Raw genomic sequence first — 23,052 nt, 5'->3', positions numbered from 1 at the left:
ATCGTACGATATACCTTTTTTACACCCCATTTGAATTGGGAATATGGCGTTAAAAATTGTGTTTTATTTCGTGAGAGAAAAATATATGCTGGTTTCAAACCACATTATAGACGATAACCTGAGTTAAAAACACAGTATTTGACAGTGACGAATGTTAGGAACTTAGCTGATATCTTTGACTCGCTGCAAGCGTGGGTGTTAATTGCAAAAACTCCGGTTTAGGTTCTACAATGGGACAACGGCTGGCCGTGTTCACGGTGGTGCTTGCCATAGAAGCAAGAACATGTATGTCTCGGCAACTGGTCTCGCTAGCTATTTGCGAGGGAATATTTGCCAGCAAACAATTCCAGCATAAAAGGTGTTTTCAGTAGAATACTCCAGAAGGGTGTTTTTTTAAACGCCCATTATAAGAGTGTTTGATTAGGAATACACCTAAATGAAAGGTATATTAGAAAACACCCATGGTTTGAGTGTAACGGCAACACCAAAAAGGTGTGCGCCATGGGACAAGCCATTTACACAAAAAAACTGTAAAAAGTGTAAGTGTGCAATCCGGCCAGGGCCAAATTTGGAAATAAGAATTTCTCTTCTTTTTTAACCTACGTGTCTAAACCCCGGGGATTTTTTACGTGCCACCGACATTGTCGGAAGAGAAGTAGCGGGAGAGAGGGATTACGACCACCAGCAGTGATACGCGTAATTTTGATATTGCGCTTTAACGATGGCGCGCTCGAGATTGTACGACTTGGATGCAGAGTTGATACATTCCGGGAACGAGACGCGGCTCTCTCAGCCAATTGCGCAGCAGGAGGACAATCACATGACTGGTTTTAAAAGGAGACGCCGAATTACAGCGTTAACCATGGAGCAAAAGCTTATAGCGCCAAAATGCACCCACAGCCAATATGAAATGAATCCGCACCGCAATTTATTCGTGGGCATTTTGCTACCGTCCTACACGTCATTAGGCAGGCAAAAACAGTGGACCAAATTAGCCGCAGTATTGAAGGACTGCAAATACTACATTTTCCCGTTTTCCGAACCGTGTTAAGAGCGTTGACTGGGGAGACAGGTGCCAAATAATCTTCATGAAAATCTTTAAGCGTACGGTGTTGACGATCTGTTCGTGGTGCTGATAGTGAAGCACAGCCTCTGCAGTGAAGCATGTTCCTATTTTGCTCACAATGTAGAAGTTACGGCGCTCAGTGGCGGCAATTTGCTAAGTATGGCGCAGAAGAAAATGAACAGTCCCCCGAAAAAAGAAAAAAAAGAAAGTGAATCCCTGGTTATGCGGGTCAGCGGCGACTTAACAGCTGATTTGCTAGTTACAGTCCATGTTCTTTTGAACATGGACGGACTGGAAGAGTTGGATAAAGTTAAAAGCAGCACCCTTGGAGAACGGGAAGGGGCCCGTATCCGAAGGAGCCTATATGAGCGTGATAGTTTGTCTCCATGATTGTCAAGCTGCAACGAGTAGCATGGAGGGCGCAGAAGAGCTTGGTCTAAGCAGGCCACCCTGGAGCACTGCACGGGCGTTCGGGTACATCCGGCCCCCCTTTCTCTTTTCGGATCGGGCACGTAAATCGCCCCCGTGTAGATCGAGCTCAAGCCTGTCTAAGCCCACTTTTTGCTAGCCACGGTCAACTTTTACGGTCCGCTTCACTGGGTCCAACTGGGTAGGCTACAAATTGGCCGGAGCCAGAAACCTATAAGTTAATCGTGCTTGGTACGGAGTCCTCTTGCATCGAGCATTCGTAAGCCAACGACTCTTCTCGGATGTGCACGTGTGGCGGATGTGGAGGTCATAAGCAGTACGCATGTTTCTGACAATTTTCAAAGTGCGACTGATAAAAACAAAAAAAAAACAAAAAAAAACGGCATCGATAGAGACAGGGTGGCTGGTGGACGAAATCGACTTAAGATGATGTTGCCATTTGGGGAGATATGTTTGGCCAAAAAACGCCAAGATCCAGGTTGGTCGCAGCTATGAGGTGGTGGTGAGAGGGCTCGCCGTTGTCCGCCTCACAGAGGTGGACAACGTCCTGGGCCGACTTCTAAGGGAACTGTACCGACATATGTGGTATGTCTGAAAGAGTCCGAGGAAAACCCAGGAAAACCCCGGACAGCACAGCCGGCACCGGGGCTCGAAGCCCGGTACTTCCCATCCTGCAGTTTATGACGCAATTATGAGGACTTGCCACCCCCCCATTAATTTGTAGGGGGTGGTAGCTGTTGGAGGCAGCTGCCACTGAGACACATGCGCAGCTGGGATTCTGGTGGTGCCGTAGTGAAAAAGTAGCAGTCAGACAAGAGAAACCCAGTCCGTGTCCGTCAGGAATCCTAGTAGACTGCTGGATTGTTTCAGGGCCCTAGAGGAACTTTCAGATTTAATGGACATGAGCTTGGGCTTACATGGAGTGACAAAAGACGAACATCAAGCAGCTCAAGTCCGCGAATGACTCTTACTCAAAAGACCACATAAATTGTTATGCGAGTACAGACAGTGGGAAAACGGGGACGTCATGCAGAAACCAAGGGCAGCTTCAAGGGCGGATAAACCATAACAGATTCTTCAGTGGCGCGATATGCCCTGACGACTAAATGACTAAAGCTTCCCTCAGCTGACTTTTCTTTTTTGCTTGTTGCAGTCTACTAATAACAGTGGTTTATCCAGAATCCCAAGCATGAAGGGGTATGGGAAAAAATTGGGGAATTGGGGGGGGGGGGGTCACTATTATATTTGATCTTCATAACGAACCCTGAGACTGGGGAAAAACACACTAAACTAGAATCTCAAGGAGTCTCTCTCATGGTCCCTCACGTCTCTCAGTTCGTTGCCCTCCATTGAAACAATGCATTGCGTCTGCTTTCCATAGAATATCCATTAGCATTGAGGGCTTGAAAAAATTGTCCACATCTAGAAGTGACGGCAGAAGGTTCCTGGATTCTCCACAACTGAATTGGTAGCTCTAGACCGTCACGGTTTTTTTTTTTTTTCCTGAGAGACTTCTTTTCGCCGTGTTGGCCTCATGGCAGAATACATTGGCATGTCTTCATCCTTTAATTACGTCAAAATAAGGGCTTCTCCAAAAAGTGTCCACATTGGATATGAAAGACTGGAGTGCGCTCTGCAACTTTATGCGCAGTTGCAGCAGGTCCTTTTTTTCCCACGACGAAAAAGTACACGATAGGCCTATACGATGGCTTTCAGAGCATCTCTAACCAAATTATTCGCGCTTTCTTGTTGCGTTGCAGGGCACGTGGTACAGTGAGCGAGTTGCGCATTTGCGTTGCTCTTGGGTTCGATCCTTGGTGTGGTAATTTTGTTTTTATGCAATTTCATATAGTTTCATTTCATTTATTATACCTGAAGTACTTGATACGCGCCACATCAGGGGATTTGTACAAGTCGCAGAGGTTAACAAATCACCGTAAGAAAGAATATATGAGCAACATTCGATGACAAAGCACTCCATTATCGGATGGGGCACTGTATACTGGATAGGTGAATGTAAGAGAGATCCTGTTGAGCCTAACTCGGGTTCAACTTGTTCAATTATGTTCTGGTTCAATTTAAATACATGGTGAGCACGGCTAGAAATAAAGTGGACAGCCCTAAATATGGAGAACCCGAAAGCACAACAATGCATGTTTTTGCTGAGCTGAGAGGACATGCCTTCATTTGGAAAATACGCACAATCTTAGAATTCATACACACTTGCTCATAAAATTGGCTTTCCCTACCTGCAGATCACTCCCGTAGGCGCGACGTAACTCAGTAGTTTCGATAAGATAGCACAGTATACTGAGTGTTGCACACAGTGTCGTCCACAACTGAAAGTACGGATTAGTCCATGCCTGTCGCTGTAGAAGCAGAGCGGTTGAACATTCGCCAATATGACTCTTTCGTTAACTAGCTTAACTTGCGTATTTGCAGTTCCTGTGTGTCGGCTATAGCCCACCAGCTAGTGCATGCCTTAGAGCGTTTGTGTAGATTGCGCTGTCGCTGGACAATGGTACAGAGGTCGCTGATCCGTTTTAAGAATGCGCCTTTCATGGTATCTGATGTCGAAAAAATACTTCAACGTGGGGTGCTGTCTCCGGATGTGGTGGCATGTGATGTGACGGAACCTCCTCCGGACCGCAGCTCGGTCGATTCAAGTCGTGGAGAGCAGGTGATAGAATCGATGAGTTGTGCGATCCAGCTCTTGAATCCGCTGTTGGGAATTACTGGAGGAATCATCCTACGGTCAAGTCCTGTCTGATGTCTCAAAATTTGTGTGAGGGCAGACTTGGTCAAGACTCAGCAGAGAGTTTAAGAGTTTAAGAGAAGCTTAGCGAGTGTTGTCAACAAAATTGCACTAAAAGTTTTTTTAATAATTGGGTGTTTATGTCGCGAGACAACTGGCATAGCCATAGAACAAATGCGCTCATGCGCGGTCCGAGTCCGTGTGTTTCGGAAAACGAAACTACCGTCCTTTTATTTCGTTGTGAGTACTGGAGCGCTAGCCTCTACCATAGACGTATTGTATTGTTTGAGATGAAAGTAAGATCCAAACAGACAAGAATTTGGGACTCAAATGTAGTACAGGTTATCTTCAGTGAGAAACGAGTTGATAAACAAGCCAAAGGATTACGCAAATGATTAACGGGACATACCGAAGGGTCTCTGCACAGGCAACTGTAAGGATCATTTTGCTTGAAGCATGTGGAGAAAACCAGGAGAAACACAGACAGCACCACTGGCAAAAAAAAATTGGGTACATTGCGGTAACTTTCCAGTCTATAGGCTGGAATGCTCTCATCGTTGCCACTAGGCCATGGAAGCCACCGGGTGTGTGAATAAGCGAATGAAGATATAATTGGCAACCGTGTAGCCCACCCAAAGAGCGAGGTGGTACGCTGGCCCCGCGCAAAAGATACGTAAATATCGAGATCGAAATCAATTATTACTGGAGAAACTCGCCAAGGTGTCGACGCGTTTTTTTTTTTTTCCTAGAATATTTTTCGGTGATTTTGGTAAAGTAGATGTTCCGAAAGCGTCCAGCGAAGACGGGCTTTTTATTTAATTAATGAGGGCATGCCGATTGTTATGCTTGGTGTTGAGTTCTGACCTCTTAGGGACGCCAAGGAAAAATAAATCTCTTAGATATCCGGATATCGCCACTTGTTTACGAATAATTCAACCGGAAGCCTTCATAAAACACTGTATAAGAGTGATGATAAAAGCCGAGAAAAGTATGGTACCGAGTCATTCAAAGATAGGTGAAGACAATGACATAACTGCGACCACATTGAAAAAGAACTCCCACAGCAGCTGGCTGGTTTACTTGCTACCTTACTGTCGCGAGTGGTTATCCTCACCCGCGCTACAGACTATATATGGAATGTTTCTTATCTCCAGATGGCCACATCTGTTCTGTGCCGTTTAAGGATTTCTCTATCTCTCTCTTTATGAAGTATTTCGTATTCTATGAAATATCTGTAATGTTTCTTTTCCAAATCCTTTCTATATCTTTTCCATTTCCTCCTCCCATATCCTCGTGCAAATCTGCCAAGTTGCCTATCTTGCATGGTTGTTTGCTATCGCGCGAAGCCGGCTTTCTGTGTCGTGTCCCTGAATTCTGGTCATCTCATTTTAACACATTTCCGACATATGTCTAGAGCTCACATCGCAACGGAACCCCCTGCAGGGGGTACACAGGTGAAAGAGTTAGGGGGTGTCACGGAACATTTGGGGTGTTAGGGGCTGTAGGAGGGTCTGGATATATCACTGACCAATAACACAAGTTTCATTCTAAAGAGGTTTACAATTTTAGCATAACATCGAGTAAGCAGCAATAATAAGTTTTTCTATGCTGGCCTAGTCTTGAGAACTGACTAAGGCGGTACAAGTATAAATAAATAAATGAACACTACTTCTGCAGCCCCCCTTGCTTCATAAGTCAGCGAAGAAACCTAAAACAGCATAGATGGGTAGAAATCCAGCGAACCGGTAGAGATGTACGAAGGGAGTTGCCTCAGGACAGGAGCCTGTCCTGAGGCAACTCCCTTCTTAAAACAAAAGCATGTTCTCTCAGTGTTGCTGAAATCACGTCTTGTTGTCCTCGGTATACATAGTTGTAATTGTGTCTCGACGTAACAAGACAGAAACGTGGGTGAACAACCTATTTCCCAGTGGCCAGGCGTATTATAAAATTATTGTAATATCCAGCATGCCCGTCTTTCCAATACAGCGCTGTAGCTGACACAGTGAAGAGCATCAACCAATCATGAAGGTCCTTCTCCTGTTATTCCTCGTCATTGGATGTGAGTATCCAAGTCAACGTTTCCGAAACATGTCCAAATGTTTACGATGCTGTAATAATACTGTTGCAGTGGCAGCAGCTGATTACCCGCCTTGGTGGACACGTAGAAGTGCTGATCCCGGTAAGAACATCGTTTTACACATCGATCGTCGCTGAATTCCAGTAATATGCTGGACAGCTTTTAATGAAAGGACATCAATCGACTGACTCCACGTTTATTAGGGTCTAGGACCCTCATTGGGTAATAATAAGAATAATAATCGATGAAATATTTCAAAGTGGTTTTAGATCGAGAACATGAGAGCGTAGTCAGTCAGTACAGATTGTTCCATAAGAAGTTACCCAGAAGACTCCTCTATTTAAAAAAAATGGAAAACAGTCATACCGCATCGTCTCGCGTTTTCTCGATGTGGATCTAGACTGTCCTAGGCTGTACTAGACCATGTTGTTCCTACTCACATCCCGTGTATTTACATCACGCGTAGTATCCATGTCAACGTTTCCGAAACATGTCCAAATGTTTACGATGCTGTAATAATACTGTTGCAGTGGCAGCAGCTGATTACCCGCCTTGGTGGACACGTAAAAGTGCTGATCCCGGTAAGAGCATCATTTTACGCATCGATCGTCGATGAACTCCAGTAATATGCTGGACAGCTTTTAATGAAAGAGCATCAATCGACTGACTCCACCTTTATTAGGGTCTAGGACCCTCATTGGGTAATAATAAGAATAATAATCGATGGAATATTTCAAAGTGGTTTTAGATCGAGAACATGAGAGCGTAGTCAGTCAGTACAGATTGTTCCATAAGAAGTTACCCAGAGGACTCCTCTATTTAAAAAAAAATGGAAAACAGTCATACCGCATCGTCTCGCGTTTTCTCGATGTGGATCTAGACTGTCCTAGGCTGTACTAGACCATGTTGTTCCTACTCACATCCCGTGTATTTACATCGCGCGTAGTATCCATGTCAACGTTTCCGAAACATGTCCAAATGTTCGCCATGCTGTAAGTGATTTTGAACGCGCGCGCACGTTTTTCTGCGCATGCCCATAACAGCGACAGAGCTTCGCGCAGTGCGCAGAAATGCCAGCGCTATCTATTGCTGCGATCTGCTAAAACTCTCTAATGTAGCAAGTAAGCTGTGGATAACGAACAAATCAATCAATCAATCAACACAGGAACAATTATATGAGAAATAAAAAAAGGACAAGTTTGGGAGCTCCAACTCTCGGAGCAGATCATAGAGCGATTACGGAGCAGACGATGGCGTCATCTTTGGCAGGACTCTGTTATACAGTATATAAACACCAGGGGTACATAGTATAAGAATTGTGCACGCTGTAGGGCGCTTGTCATGCCGGGAGCTTTGTCCTGAGTTATCAGGGGGAATCTGTAAACACAAAAGAACGGACATGGGTTGGTGAGATTAACCTATAGGTTATGAACCTGGGCTGCGCACTGTGGACAAAACAAGCACGTGTACAATTACACTCCATTAAGGAGTCTTCTCAGTCTGTGAAGGGAGTCAGAATAATTGTACAAGGTTGTACTCCGAAAAAGCTAACAACAAGCTAACCGTTTTTCGGCTAACGCTGTTCGGGAACTTCTCAATGGCACGCGTGCTGTCGTTACTGGGAAAAATGTTTATTGTTGAGGAGTTTTGCAAATGTATGCTGCACGAGGAATACCGGGGTGTGCTTGAAATCACGACTACGGTGCGACTGATGCGATAGATATAATGTACGCATGTGCTGTGCCGTTAAAGTTTCGGTTTAAAGTTAATGACGATTTCGACTGCAACTCAAGCAAAGTAGTTTTTTACTAGGATGTAATCTCTGTTGTTGTAATCTCGCATTGTCACTGGCCATTAAATATAAACATGTAGCTCAGCCCTGACACTTCATTCAGGTATTGGAAACAGACAGGTTACAAAAAGAGTATTGGGGCATAGATTGTGTGCGTCCTGAAGTGAACGAGAAAGAGACACGAGGTCAGCGATGGTCGTGGGAGCTTTGCTGACAAGAAGTTGAAATGCATCGTCACGAACGCCTTTGACTTTGTCGCTCTAGAACATCGTCTGGTCTACCTTTGCATATACGGACTGAACGTCCTCGATGTACGACGGGTTCTTCGAGAGCTTGCACGCGACGGAGAAGTTTATGCTAAGCATCCGCTCTCCGATAGGCTGGGCGACCCAATAACTCTCGGGCGCTGGTGGTGAATGCGACTCAGTTAGTAAAATCAGCTTCGTGGTTAAAGAACCATGTCTTGGCTAAGTCGAACAGATGCAATATGACATTGTTGAGCTTGGTAGCGTCGTCTCACTCGTTGTAGGCGCTCACCCTTTCATAAGTGTCGAGCCACTCGTCGATGTCAGCGTCATCCGTACCAGAGAATGATGGCGGGTCCCGCTGACGGAGAGCAGGCGCAATGACGGGACAAACGTCGCCACCGACGGTGTGGGTCGGCATTCTGGCTATGGAGCGGCCATAACGAAGCTCCACCGAATGTGGCAAGGAAACAGGTTTGGCAGGGAGATACTGTTTATTGGGGCTGGTCCTGGAATTTCCAGTAGAACGGGACCGAGCGAGCGTGCGGGATATACGATGATCACGATGGCAATCGTCTGCCTGACAGTATTTCTACATCTTTTAATGTTGTAATGCGGGTGTGCCTTTTTTAGTAACGTACACGAATGTTCCCGGCCTTTGCACTATATTCAATGTAATCTCTGTAAAGCACAATGCACTGAACAAACTGAAACCGCTTTCAGGATTCGTTTTAATAACAATAAATCGAACATAACAGACAAACCAATTCTCCACCTCTCCTGACTCTTGTGAATCTGGCCATTCTTTTAAAGACGTTAGCCGATTCATCTTACAATCGAGTTTCCCTTCCTACCTCAGCAGACAACAGCGTAAATCATATGTAATCCACAAACTTCAGTTCACGATCAACGAATACCCAGCCATTTTGTCCACAGTGCGCAGCCGAGGTTCATGACCTAGGTTAAACTCGCCGACACACTGGGTTTTTTCCTCCCGTTTTCTTTTAAACTTACAGATTCCACCTATTGACCAAGGACGATACTGCTAGAAATTATTCCCTCGCACATCTCTCCCAAGAAAAGCTGACCCCCTATATAATTGTAATACTAATGTCCCCGCAGTTCACTTTTTATTAGTTGGGTTGTGAGGAAATATTTTAAGTGCATTCTTTCGCAGCGCCTCGAAATGTAGGCGTATTTGGGGAATTATTAGTGTATCGCGTGTACGGGGAACAAATAATGAGTCACTTTTTTTACTCCATTCGCGGGAGCAGGTCGCTGCTTTCTGTGTTGAGAGAAGACGCCACAAAGGTGAGCATATTCCTTTTCTCCTCAGTAGACGCAACAGAGACTGCCCATGTGGAAGCACAGGTCATATTCCTCGAGAAGAGGGCGCCACCTACAGCCGGAACCTAGAGTCGTGTTCAATGTGAGAAGGGAAAGAAATCTAGCCAGTCAGCTCTCAAAATATTACTGTACCGGAAATAGGATGGCTGGACACAGAGAAGTCATGCTCGCGCTTCAGCGGGATTATGCTCATACAGCTTCCGTATTGGCTATTACGACAGGCCACATGACACAACACCACGTGGTGATGCTGCAGTATTTCTCCTGGGTCGCTATTGCGACTCCTTATCTCCAAGGCGTGTGTAGTTGACCCGGACTAGATTTCCTTCTAGCAATGAGGTGACACTTGATGTCGCTCGAAATTCTGCCTCATCTGTCCAGCTACACACCAGGCGTGACCATGCAAAATATTTTCTCGCTGCGTTATAGGTGTGCGATCAAATTTACAAGAAAAGAATGAAAAAAAAAAAAAACAGAAGCCGCAGACAGCCGACACGATTCTCGCGTGACGTATTGAAGGCCCCCGTGCCTTGCTTTTTGTCTTTTTGTTTCGCAGCTCACGCGACCTCTATACAGGCTTGAGCTGTGCCGCTGTACGTCACTGGTCAAGTGAAGGGAGTAGCATACATCACGACGTGGGGCGAGACACAGAGTCCTTGCGCTCGCTCTGTTGGTCACACGCGCCCATTATTCTTTCGCGGCAACTTATTTCATTCCTTGGAAAACACTCTGCATCGAAAAAGAAACGAAGGGGTCACCTCAGTGCTCCTTTAAGTTGAACACGACTCTAGTTACCATAGTTTATCTGCTTCTACTCCTGCTACTTCTTTTGTTATTCCGCCCTGCTGATACCGTGAGGCAACTATGCACGGTGTACTGTCAAGAGATAGAGAATGTGTGTGTGTGCGTCTACTCCGAGATAAAGGGCTGGAAAACACAAGAAAAGGCTTCCAGTTTCAATTCGTCAAAGATTGCAGTCAGTGCCAAAGCATCCTGCCATCAGGGGCATCGGTATAACGGAAATTGTATTTCTTTGCGAACTTTTGTATCTTTCAGTATTGAGTGGTAGAAATACTACGACGAGTGTTTTTATATTGCGTCTATGATAACTGTATCACAACCATGTACTGTACGACATGTCCAAACTAAAGCCTGTAACCTCTATCTTGCAGAGTGACAACCGACAATAAAAGCACCTGGTAATAAAGCTGGAAATGAATTTTTGCTCTTTTTCGTCATGTCGACTGGACCATACAAGCAAACAGCTCATGGAGAGATTACTAAATTCAGTGTTGCTAATTTGAGTGCCTAGGTACAGCCTGCGACAACTGCCGTGTGTGTACACTGTAACTCAATAGAATGTCGATGGATGTGTTATTTATAGAACTGCTACACGCAACACAGGTATAGAGAGGTCAACGCCCTTTAAGGCCGCCTGCTTAAAATTTAGAGATGGGAAACCTTACTTAGCGCGGAGACAGTGCACGTGAACCACCGAAGGCAACCACAAGTTTTGGGTACGGCCAGCTTTATTCTGCAAAGGGACGCTCATATTCTGGAGTAGTCATCGATTTGAAGTGTTGTGAACACGACGCGCTGTCACCCACTTGACGTAAGTCGCGCTGTGAGGAAGGATGTGGCCAGAAGGCATCTGTGTTATACGACGAGCTCGTTGCAACAACTATCATTAGAAAATGGCCAAGGACAGTATAGGGAAACCTGCCTTCTCTTCTCTCTCCAAATTCTAGCCTGTGTGCAGAAAGCACGTACAATATTCCCACTACCCCAAGAACACAATGACCTCCTAAGTATGTCCGAGGAAAGTCATCAGTGGACAGGGATAACATCCCCAGGACTTCCCTACCAGGTCCTCAATTTGTTAGAAATGTGACAAAGTGAGACTCCCCGTCATATCCTCAGGACCTCCTCTGGGAGCTACCAAATGACGCGGGTAGTACAGTTCTGGGAGCAAGCATATACCTTAGTGAATTATTTATTTTGGGAAGTGAGGGCACATTTGCAGCACCCAGTCAGCGTGTGTGTGTTTTTTATATATTTTAAACCTCGGTCACCAGCTACCATTCGTGGTTTCTCATCTGTATTTCGTTCACCGTATTTCTCATCACAAACAATGAGTGTCACAGTTTTAAAAGGCAAAAAAAAAGAGATATATATAAAAGGCCCCTAGGTCACTAAAACCTGCAAAACCACTTAGAGAGGCATATGATGCAGCAGCATTTCCTTTCCAAGACAGAACAGATACAAGTTATTGCTTGTCTTCCGAACTTCAGCAGATTCGGGAGTCCTCTTCGCATCTCAGTCAAAACAAAGGGTGGGGTATCTAGTTTAACTTGATTTCGCACATAACCAACAATGAAGTGAGAAATTCCTTGGAGTATTAAATCGCTATCGAGGTAGTGTCCGTGTTTCTTACTGCTTTGGTTTGATGCATGCATAGTAAGTGAAGCTTGAGCAGTGAAACGCTATTATTTTTTGTCTCTTCGGAAATAAAAGGCTCCACGCAACCTCCTGCCAGGGACCCTCTGCGGACACTCATGCAACAAGACCGCAGTGAAAGGTCTAGCAAACTGTATTTTAGTGCACGTCAAACGCTGCACATGGACGGATTCCTTTAAAATCCGACGATCAGTATTTGCGCCCCTATATCTCTTTTTATTTTATATTATTGTTCGTTTTTTTTAATTTATGCATGAGCACTCCTTCTTTGATTGTATTGGGTAACGAGAAATAAATCGGGAAGTTGATTACTGGCTAGCAGGTATTAAAATGCACAACGCAGTATTAAAATAATTTATTTCTCCTGTGCTTGTCCTTCAGTTGACGACCGCAGGATGTACGCAAATGACAATCACTGGAAGCTCCTATGATGACAGCCTGCGGACCTCCTCCGTTCATCCCATCACGGACGAGGACGTGATGACACTTTGAGGACATCCTGAGGACCGCGTGTGTTCTTGGGGTAAGCAGTCTTTATTCTGCAGGGTACATGCCTGAAAGTTCAAACTATTGCTAAACGTTTCTGGCGTTAAAAAGGAACACATCTGTTCAATCTACATCTGAGCAACCTGTTCTTAGCGTACCATACTCCCACGACGTCGCGCACAGTAGTAGTTACTGACCGCCAGTTTAGCCCATTTAAAATTTGAAAGTTATTGCATCATACCAAGAGTGAATACAAGTGGTCATTTGACACACAAGACAGACTGGACACGAAAGTTTAATTTATTTCAATCAAAGACGTCATTCGGAAGAAAGTAGTGGCATCCCAGTACACCACCAATGTCCTACGGATGTCCCGAAATCGTCTCAGACATCCCCGACATCCGAATGTCGCATAGGTGTCGTTGGGAGGTCTGTTTTCAGTCGTAAAAAATGTGCCCTGCCGTGGACGTCTATACTATGTCCCATAAATATCCAGCGTCGCGAGCAGTTGCGAATCATTGTGCGCCGCTGATGCACATTACACGGTATGTGAAACCAGCAAACAGCATCCGATGCCCATCCCCTTTCCCCTCTTTTCTTTTTTTTTTGTGCCAATAAATCCCCCCACCCCACGGGCGATCTTCTGTCACATGTTGTCTCCTATGTTGTCTCCTACAATGTACACTGCCTCCTACACCTTGCGGATGATGTGAAAGAGTATGGCCCCCTGGATTCCTTCAGTGCTTTTCCATTCGAAAATAATATACAAGCACTGAAGCCAATGCTGAAGAAACCAGGGGCGCCACTGAGTCAGCTGTACAATCGCTTGAAGGAAATGCAACTTGATAGAACTCCACAGCCGCTAAACAACAGTAACAACACAGAGTTCAGGGGGCTTCATAATCGCGGTCCACTGCTTGCATCCTGCTCTCCGCCGCAATATAGTGCTGTACTTCAGGTTTCTGACTTCATGCTTACATGCACAGGAGCTGATAGCTGTTGCATGATAGATGGTAAAATAGTTCAGATTGTCAACTTTGCAGTACTGCAGTCATCCAGGCAACCTTGCGTGATTGGCCGTGAACTCATGACACGGTGCGATCTGTTTGATAAACCACTGCCATCATCATCACTTGTGATTGCATCTAATCCATCTAAGCTAAAAGCATGGCCATTAGAAACAGTCCGCAAGATTGTTCAACTCCCTCACCATGAGTGGAAGCGTCATTCTGCCTCTGATTCATTTGTAACGTGTTCTATTGCTATACATGATTTGAGGACTAGCCTGTGCATTGGAGACTACATGCTTATCCATACTTGCATACAGTCCGCACATGTTGAGGACTGTCTTACAGATGCAATACGCTATTGTTGAGTTCGTTGAAGCCAAGGAAGTTGAAGTCGTCCCATGTTCATGGATCCGTGGGAACAAGTGCCTGTGGCCAAATCGGCCATCAAATAAAGTGGTGCGAATGGTTAAGAAGGGGTCTCCCCCGGGAATGGACTGTGCCGAATACAACGCACAAGTTAAAGGAATATTCGGTGGGTTAAGCACCTAGCAGTGATGTACAGTTGATGTTAATGTTCTCATGTCATCAAATTTCAGTGTCGTACCGTGATGCAAGGTTGAAGCTCCCTATTTCTGAATTAACCTCAGACATGAACTCGGATGTTCCGGCGAAGAGAAGGAGAGTGTCAAAAGTAATCGAAAGTGAAGACGACTTCCCACCTGTGCCCGGGAGCTTTATCTTGGCTGCTAAAGGTATTCGCTACTCAGTGCATGCTTCAAGTGTGACACCTAATACCTTACAGAGGCCACGACGAGGCAAGGTGAACATCTGCCTGGTAAGTTGCTCAGCCAATCTTCATGTCTTGCATCAGTTTAAAAAGAAATCATTACAGCTACCACACATCCATGGAAGGATACTGCAGGTAAGTTTGTCAAATATAAGTCTGTGAACTTCGCGGCATACACGTTGTATGCATGTATTTGTTTGTAGACATTCTAGTATAGCGAATTTTCATCTTCGGCATTGCAGCACGAAGTGAGACTGTGCATCCCTCTGTTCGCAGGATAGATGAAAGGTCAATGCCCCTACGTGGTATGTATTCGTTTGTAGACACTCTGGTATAGTGAATTTTCATCTTCACTTGTCATATTCGGCAGCACATTCACTTGCAGCACAAAGTGAGACCATGCACACGTTGGCGACCAGCATGGAGGAGAGACCACTGCCCCGGCGTTGTATGTATTCATTTGTGGACATTCTCTAGCATAGTGAATTCTCATCTTCACCTGTCATACTCTGCATTGCAGCTCGAAGTGAGACTGTGCATCCCTCTGTGCGCAGGATAGATGAAAGGTCAATGCCCCTACGTGGTATGTATTCGTTTGTAGACATTCTGGTATAGTGAATTTTCATCTTCACTTGTCATATTCGGCAGCACATTCACTTGCAGCACAAAGTGAGACCATGCACAGGTTGGCGACCAGCATGGAGGAGAGACCACTGCCCCGGCGTTGTATGTATTCATTTGTGGACATTCTCTAGCATAGTGAATTCTCATCTTCACCTGTCATACTCTGCATTGCAGCTCGAAGTGAGACTGTACAGCCTGTTGTTCCCACCATAGAGGAAAGACCAATGCCCCTACATGGTAAATATTCGTTTGTGCACAATCTTTACCACAGTGAATCTGTCTTCAACTGTCGCATTATAATTTCTGTTTTTGCATGAACAATTCACATTATACGATGGTGGTAAGAAAACAGCAGCTGTACAGGCAGGTTTATTCTGCCAGCTAGTGATTTCTTGTTTTTTGATGAAATTATTACACAGTAAGGTGGGCTACTTCACTGCTTGCAGAATTCCAACGTCAAGTGCTCCTATGCTAAACATTATTAGACTCAACCAGCAGCAACAAGATGCCCGATTGAAAAAATCACCAGAATTATTATGGTGTTTCCTGGTGTTCCTGGCGTTAACCCTAGACTCGTTTGGTGTTTCTAACGTGCACATCAATATTGTCTGGTGCGACACCAGGGTGGATCTGGTGGTGTCGGATTCTCCTGATGTCAACACTAGAGTGGCCTACTACGATCCCAGAATGATTCTGGTGCCTTCTAGAATGCTTGGTGTGGCACTAGACAGACGTGGTGTCTTAATGTGACCGTTAGAGCGGCTGGTGTGGTTCGCAGACACCAGACCTACAGGCGCCAGAGTACGACCACTACGCGTTGTTACCATGAAAACTGCAATTCCCAATTATCATGAGGTCGTTAGCGAAATGAACGATAATTCGCTTCGCAAATAATTCCCTTGGGTGTAAAAATTGACACGCTTTCGCGGCTTTCACTCCAGTTTGAAAACGAAACTTTACGCTGCCCTTGTCACATAAGACAGCGACAGCGCCATCGGCATTAGTGTCTGTTTTGAACTCGCCGAGCTGGCCGATGTGGTTGGGGTTGCGTTCCGTCCATATTTTCAACATAAAAACGGCGCACAAATGTGAGCAACTTTGAATATGTGTTTCTGAGGTTGTCCATTGTGTCGTAGTTTGCTTTCCAACCTGTGCACGAGTGGAAGTATGAGAAAGTACAAGCGATGCATTCGGGGCAGATGTGACGACTGGCCGCTTATGTGACATCTTTGAATGTGAGTTTCGGCCGGCGTCATGTGGTCTGTGTTTATTCATTGTATATGGACGAGGAGAGACGACGGAAAATCTGATCGAAGAATCGATCGTGTATGTTCTTCTAAATTATACCTGCGCCGCATGTGGTGCATTGGCACATGCAGAAGAAATAACATTGCATCCTTTTTTGTACTTTTATATTGTGGTGTGCATGCTTCTCTTAAATGTGTACCATCAATGGTAGCCATAATATAGACAGTTTTTGTTACACGTACTTGTCTGTGTTCTTGGGGCACCTTTGTAGTAGAAACAAACCTTTGATTTCTTGTTGTATTGTTGACTGATTCGATGAGTCGCAAACCTTAATGAGTACGTCCCAATTAGCTTTAGCAACGGAATAACGAGCGAAGCGTGTTTGTTGAATGTTGCACATTCATGCATGCATGTTGCAAACCAGGATCCATTCATTGTGTTTTCTAATGCTTGGCTCTTGAACATTATGCTCTTTCACGCTTTCGATCCCGTGAGGTACTTGGTTCTTCAGCACCCTCACGAGGCTCCAAAAGCGGTGCGTAGTTGAGAACGCTTAAAGAAAAACAAACAGGACAGCACAAATTCCGTGTTCGTAGTGGTGCCACGCTTGTGCTGTCCTGTGTGTTTTTCTTTTCTCTCCGTCTCTATCTGAAGTCTTCAACTATGCCCAGCTTTTAGTGCCTCGTGAGGGTCCTGAGGAACCAAGTCCATCACGGGATTGAGTGCATGAGACATCATAATGTTCAACAGTGGAGCATCACAAAAACACCAGGGATCCTGGTGTGCAACTCCAAAGCACACACATCAGGGATCCTCGTGAGGAACATCAGAGAAAAGGCACTAGGAACACCAGGGAATTCTGATGTTAACATCAGAGAAGAAAACACTAGGAATGTCCCAAATCACAGCCACTAAAAGCACCAGAATGATTCTGGTGCTTTTTTCAATAGGGTGACGTTCTTCATAGCCTTGTGCCTTCAAAGATTGCTGCAGTAGTGGCAGACGACGCCCTCGTTGTTCCGAAGCCACTTGACTCCATCGAGCAGCTGCAAGAATTTGAAAACGGACTCACATCTGAAACCGAGAAAAAGCCGGTACGCATTATCTGGCCTTGTTCTCTGTCACGCTGTGTATTGGGTTCTGCTTTTTCCATGGGTGTATGCCTTGGCCGAGGTACAGATTTCGTGTGTGTGTTCCACATCCAGGCCTGCATTGTTTACGGGACGACTACAAATCCGTACAAATCGATCCGTACAAATGGGAAATTATAGTGGCCCTCATGTGTTGGAGGCACAGCCGTCTCGAGGCTTACATTCCACGTAAGGCGACAAAAGGTTTGTCGCCTTACGCGGAATGTCGCGTAAGTGTCGTGTACGAAATTCCCCTCTCCTGTGGTAGAGTTTACATCGGACAGACAGGTAGATGCATCAATGATAGAGCTAGGGAGCACGAAAGATCGTTAAAAAGTATGGACAAATTGCACCTACCCACTCACTGTAAAAAAAGCAAATGTGGCCCCGATTTTAAATCAATTAGGATTCTGGGCAGGAGCAGAGATAAGTTTGCCCGTGAACTTTCGGAGGCGTTGTTTATCGGAAAGAAAGGTTCTCTCTGTATCAGCGATACATCTATCTCGCTTGCCTCGGGTGAGAGGCGGTTACTTGAACAGGCGAAGAACTAGATTCTCTAGTAAAGTTTTTAAGTTGTTTTGGTTGTTCTTATCTACCTGCTTTTCCTTTTTTGCTCTTTCCTGTAGCTGCGCACCCTTCAGTGCAGTAAAGTTTAGTTGGAGTAAGCGCCCGTGTGTGTCTTATGTCCCTCCCGTGGTTGTCGTTTTCGCGCTGTGTTTTTTCCTGGTCTAGCAATGAATTACCAACTAGCCCAACAAAGCATTCTGTTGTACTATATATAAATAAACACCCTGTATATTCCCATTCGTGGCGCCGTTCATATTTCTCACAAACTTTGCTGTTGATGAATCAAGATAGCACATCAAAGAAAAAGTTGCTTGAGAGATGGGCGAAGTTACGATTCAGAGGTGCAAAGTATCCCTGCAGCGACTTATTCACAGAAGAAGGTGCAGCAACAGCTAAAGACTGTGCAGCGTTTGCCGTTTTGCCTAATAACCCCTCCGACTCCGTTGCATGCACTCTAGTCATGCCCAGTTGCAGTGAACACCCACTTTTATGTCCCATAGTTTGTATTTAAAAGTTTGTACAGCCTGTACAGATTCTTGAAATGGGCAACTGCCCTATCCGACATGTAGGTAATTGCTGATGCAATGGAGCGATTTTCCTCCAACCATAAATATCTCCAGAATTTTTCGTAGCGTGAAAAAAGGTCCCCTTCATTCTTTTTACAGGTTTCAATGGCGTTGGCAGAGAGTCTTAAAATTTGTTTGACGCATCTGCAGTCCTCTTCGGACTTTATCAAACTCTACCCTCTTCCTCCCACACAGAAGTCACACATATCATGTTTCTGTACAGTGTGTAATTTTTTCTCTTCAAAGTTGATGTGGTTTATTCAGTAACTGCTCTCGAAGCCCTATTTTGCCTTAATTTCACATAAGAGTGCGCTTTTCAGTTAGCTCCAGGAAAAGCAGAACAGCATTACCTGTTGCTGCGGCCTTTACTCAGATGACACTGCGGGGTACTTTGCACCTCTGAAACGTCACTTCGCCCATCTCTGAAGCGATTTCCATATGATGTGCTCTTTTGAGTCGTCATGAGCAGCGTTTGTGAGAAATATGAACGACGTCACGCATGGCAGTATATGGGAAGCACGCTGTTGAATTAACACATTTTCGGTAGACCGCCCCTCACACAATGACGTGCTTGCTAGGAGAAGAACGGACATTTCAAGACAAACATAATGATACAAATTACTTTTCGGTATCACAATTGAAAGATCAGTGAGGTGCCGAAAAAGTGCAAAATTTTACAAATGAGGAAGCTTCGACTTCATAGCTGGACAAACGCAGACCACAGAATCTTCAGAAAATAGGATACAATGCGAAACACCACTGACAGCATGTGAAAATCACCTGAATATGTTGAGTGGTTATGAAGGTACATAGCGTCAAACTTCCTAGGATGCGCTGTGGTCGACACTTTCGGATATGAACGATAATTAATAATAAAATAACTACGAACTATATTCAACTGCTTTCAATGCCAGTATACTTCATAGGGACTAGGTGTCGATATATGTTCGAAAGAATAAATCCGGGAGGGCAGCCGGACCACCCTACCTGATTCTGCGTGAAATTACCTTGCTGTTGTTTAAGATTGTGTTAATTGGCCTTCACCTGTGAAGAAATGTGCATGCTGCTTGTTGATCTGGTAATGGTCATTTTGAAAGGCTAGGGAGCCTGGCTGGTTAAGCCATATACGGAATGCTGTTTTAGCTGCAGCATTTTTTCCTTTGTCATGTTCAACTTAAAGGAGCATGAAAGTGACTGCCGAAATATGTTTTGTTTTTCGCTGCGATGTCTTCGAATAAAATGAGCTCCTGCGAAAGAACGATGAGCGCAAGTAACCTACAGAGCGTGCGCAAGGCAGTGTTCTGCACACCTTTAAAAAGCTCTCTCCACATCCAAAGAGTGCATCGGCGAAGGAGAAGACGACGTGACGTACCACGGGCTCCGGTACCAGTTCCGGGAGTACCACGGGTTCCGCCACGTGACGTGCGACGGCACAGCTCAAGCCTGGGTAAGCCGCGGGTGACCCGGAAGAAAAAACGAAGAAAGAAGGCCCTGAGCAGCTTCTACGTCATACGGGGCTCGTGTCTCTCGTCCGCAACTGCTTTTTCCGACTGTCTTTTGTATATTTTATTGCACAGTGACAACACGCTGTAGAGCGAACATATTTTGCATGGTGACTCCTTGTGGACAGCTTCACAGATGAAGCAGGGCTTCGAGTCATGTTAAATGTCACTTCCATGCTTCCATGCTTCTTTAAGAAAGAAAAGAAATATAGTCTGTCAGGGGGCTCTCAAATATTACTGCGCCGCAGATAGGATGGCAGGGCACAGAGACATCACTCTCCCTCCTTTGCCAAATGATGTAATCTATCACTCTGCTTACATATTGACTGTTAAAACTGGCTGCATGACACTACGTGAGCCCTCCCTCATGGCGGCGCTGCAGTGTTTCTCCTGGCGCGCTATTGTCTCCTTATCCCCAACGGCGTATGTAGATGACGGACTAGATTTATTTTCCTTAAGTTGAACACGAGTATAGTTGAGTCACCGCACGTGATCATCCGGCACTGAGCCTTGCACTTCCTGCATATGTGCAGCTTCACAATAGTTTAGGTCTTATATGTGGGATACGGCTAACCCGCGGGCTATGAGCAGGTATTAAAACTTTTCGAAAACGAGATGTGGTTAAATGAGGATGTCAGCTTTCCCTGAAAAGCACTAACTAAAACGATTCGTAACTTTGATTCGTAAATTGCACTCACAAAATATCCCTCAGATGTTTTACGCAAGGCCATGGAACCCACCTGCGGGAACAGTATCCGCTCAACTTTCATAGTCTCAACATAAAAATTCTGCAGCACTTAAGGAAACACCCAATAGCGCAGCTCTGTGTCCACCTCTTGGCAGCGAAAAACAGTAGCCATTAGTGCATTAGAAAAGCAATATAAAATTGCTCTTTCCAGGTGACTTCTATGCTTTCTTAAACTAGTTTTTATTTTCAGGTCGACAATCCTTGGTAGTCACGTGCAGGTTCAAACTCAAAAGGGGACTCCAACTGCAAGGGTGAAATGGCATGACTCACTTCTCGGGTTCACTTCTGAGCGAAAGTTAATTCTCTTCTGTTCAGCATCATCACCTTCGCTCTCCACACCAAAACCACTGAGTGCAGCCTCATTTCGGTGGCATCTGGACCTTGGCACACTGTGTGCAATGTTTGCATTCGGACTGTACTATTTTTACATTCCTGTATTTTGAGGCGAAAATCAGTTTCCTGTGCCTTACCCATTTTGCTTCCTCTTAGCCCCTTGAAATTTGTTATGACATTCTTCTACGCTTCGGGAATGTGCAATTGGGCAAATTGGGCAAATTGCAAATGGGCAATGACACGCACATATGTGCGTGTCATTGCCCATTTGCATTCATATGTATGTGGTTTGCGGTTTGTCTTCGTGGTCAACAGTAATGGTTCACTTGGTTATTTCGTTAACATTTTCTGGTTCACTTGTTCACTGTAACTATAACACTGTAACCTTCATGTTGCATAATTGTGTTTTACTCTACAGTAGCCACCTTGTGCTCAGGCTAGTCTTCATTTTCTATTCGTATTCCACCTTGTGCAATTTGTGTTTTACATTGCCTGTTGTCGTGTGCAAGGCACACAGAGCGTGTCCCAGCTAACATAGGCCAAGCCTAAAAAATATGGAGAGCTCTACATGGATCGAACAGTTGATGGGCTACGGTTTGTGGGAACAGTTCTGGTCACAACCTCTGAATTTTATTTTATGTTCCCAGCCGCTTAGTTATGCACAGTTAATTTGCTAACTTTCTAATTACTCATTTAGGGCAGACTGCAAAGGTGTAGAGAGTGTTGAAAAACATGATTACTAATACTGAATACTGATACTCATTAATACTGATTAATTCTTAATAATTACTGACATAGATATTTTTTACTGCTAGAATAAAGCGCTCAAGATACAAAATCATACCACATAACGACCTCCAGGCACAGCTCTGCTGTGTTTCGGTTGTACAGCCATCAAGATTAATTGAGTTGTCAGCCATTAAATTGGAGCTGTCTCTCCACTCCAAGCCCATATAAGCTGAAGACAGTTCATTTCTCACCACATGACTGAGGGCTGCACGACTGAAGTGCACTTGAGCTGTGTGTGCGGGTGGTTCTATGGCACATTTTCCAATTTCGTAAGCTGTCAAAAAGTCTGACCAAGACATACGTTGGCGGAATCAACTCTGTTGGATGTTTCTCCACAGGCTCCACAACTTTATTCCTAGGCTCTAAACTTGAACTAAGTTAGCAAATGAGTTATCCATAACTAATTAGCTTGGCACATTTAATAAAGTATGGCAGTGTACGGCAGTCTATGGACAGCCTACAAAAAGTTTGGTCCGTGCAGATGCGTTCCATCTTTTTTAAGGTTTGGTCCATGTGAGCTGGGACGCCCTGTACATTGGCATCGTTGATGTAGTCAGAATCACATTTTTGTTGTGGTCTTTGCAATATGCCTTGTGTCTCTGCTCCACATTGTTTTCCCTCAGGAATTCCGGCAGCAATTCTGTGCTTAGGCCAAGCATTCTTTTACATTTCTTTTATTCCAGTTTTAGAGTTTATGTATTACTGTGGGGTCTCGAGCAAGGCTCCTTGTTGCCGAATCCAAACCCTGCTCGCCAACATGTGTGTCTTTGTAGATCCTTATCATTTTTATCATACATGTTTGTCATATCCTAGTCAAATGCTTTGATTTATATATCACCTATACCTACTTTCCAGTGTATTCATGTGCTTTATTTTTCGTGCATATATATACAGGGTGCGTCATGTACGTGTCATTTGACCCGTGTAAGAAAACGGCTCAACAGAAAAATATGGGGTAAGCGGCTACCTTCCAGTCATTCCATTTTCCACCTACTAAAATTACTTTTAATGACTTTTAATTGAAATACATGGATTTTTTAAATTGAACTAGGAAATTTGCCTAGTCATGTAACGTTTTTCTTGCTAAATCACAT

At 44.7% G+C, this 23,052-nt stretch overlaps 1 protein-coding gene across 11 annotated transcripts in view; it reads left to right on the top strand.

Annotated features, from left to right (window-relative positions):
• The window catches only part of LOC135373623 (uncharacterized), a 31,296-nt gene extending 8,490 nt beyond the window's left edge, over positions 1-22,806 (top strand). Inside the window, exons 2-17 of one of the 11 annotated variants that reach the window (XR_010416526.1) lie at positions 6,237-6,309; positions 6,379-6,429; positions 6,858-6,908; positions 9,639-9,675; positions 10,884-12,691; positions 13,982-14,196; positions 14,261-14,416; positions 14,467-14,499; positions 14,557-14,586; positions 14,694-14,756; positions 14,822-14,899; positions 14,972-15,034; positions 15,100-15,177; positions 15,250-15,312; positions 17,274-17,417; positions 21,027-22,806. Coding sequence is in view for 10 of the 11 variants with exons in the window: in XM_064606705.1 (XP_064462775.1) it covers positions 13,989-14,196; positions 14,261-14,416; positions 14,467-14,499; positions 14,557-14,586; positions 14,694-14,756; positions 14,822-14,899; positions 14,972-15,034; positions 15,100-15,177; positions 15,250-15,312; positions 21,027-21,091 (837 nt within the window). In the remaining variant the exon portion in view is untranslated. The other 10 variants (XM_064606706.1, XM_064606714.1, XM_064606705.1 and 7 more) reach the window with 10 other exon arrangements.
• Positions 22,807-23,052: the final 246 nt, after the last annotated feature.

The sequence above is a fragment of the Ornithodoros turicata genome, unplaced genomic scaffold (genome assembly GCF_037126465.1).
Source record: "Ornithodoros turicata isolate Travis unplaced genomic scaffold, ASM3712646v1 Chromosome28, whole genome shotgun sequence".
Taxonomy (NCBI): Eukaryota; Metazoa; Arthropoda; class Arachnida; order Ixodida; family Argasidae; genus Ornithodoros; species Ornithodoros turicata.
The sequence above is the reverse complement of the archived record's forward strand: the minus strand, read 5'-3'. Positions and strand labels throughout refer to the sequence as shown.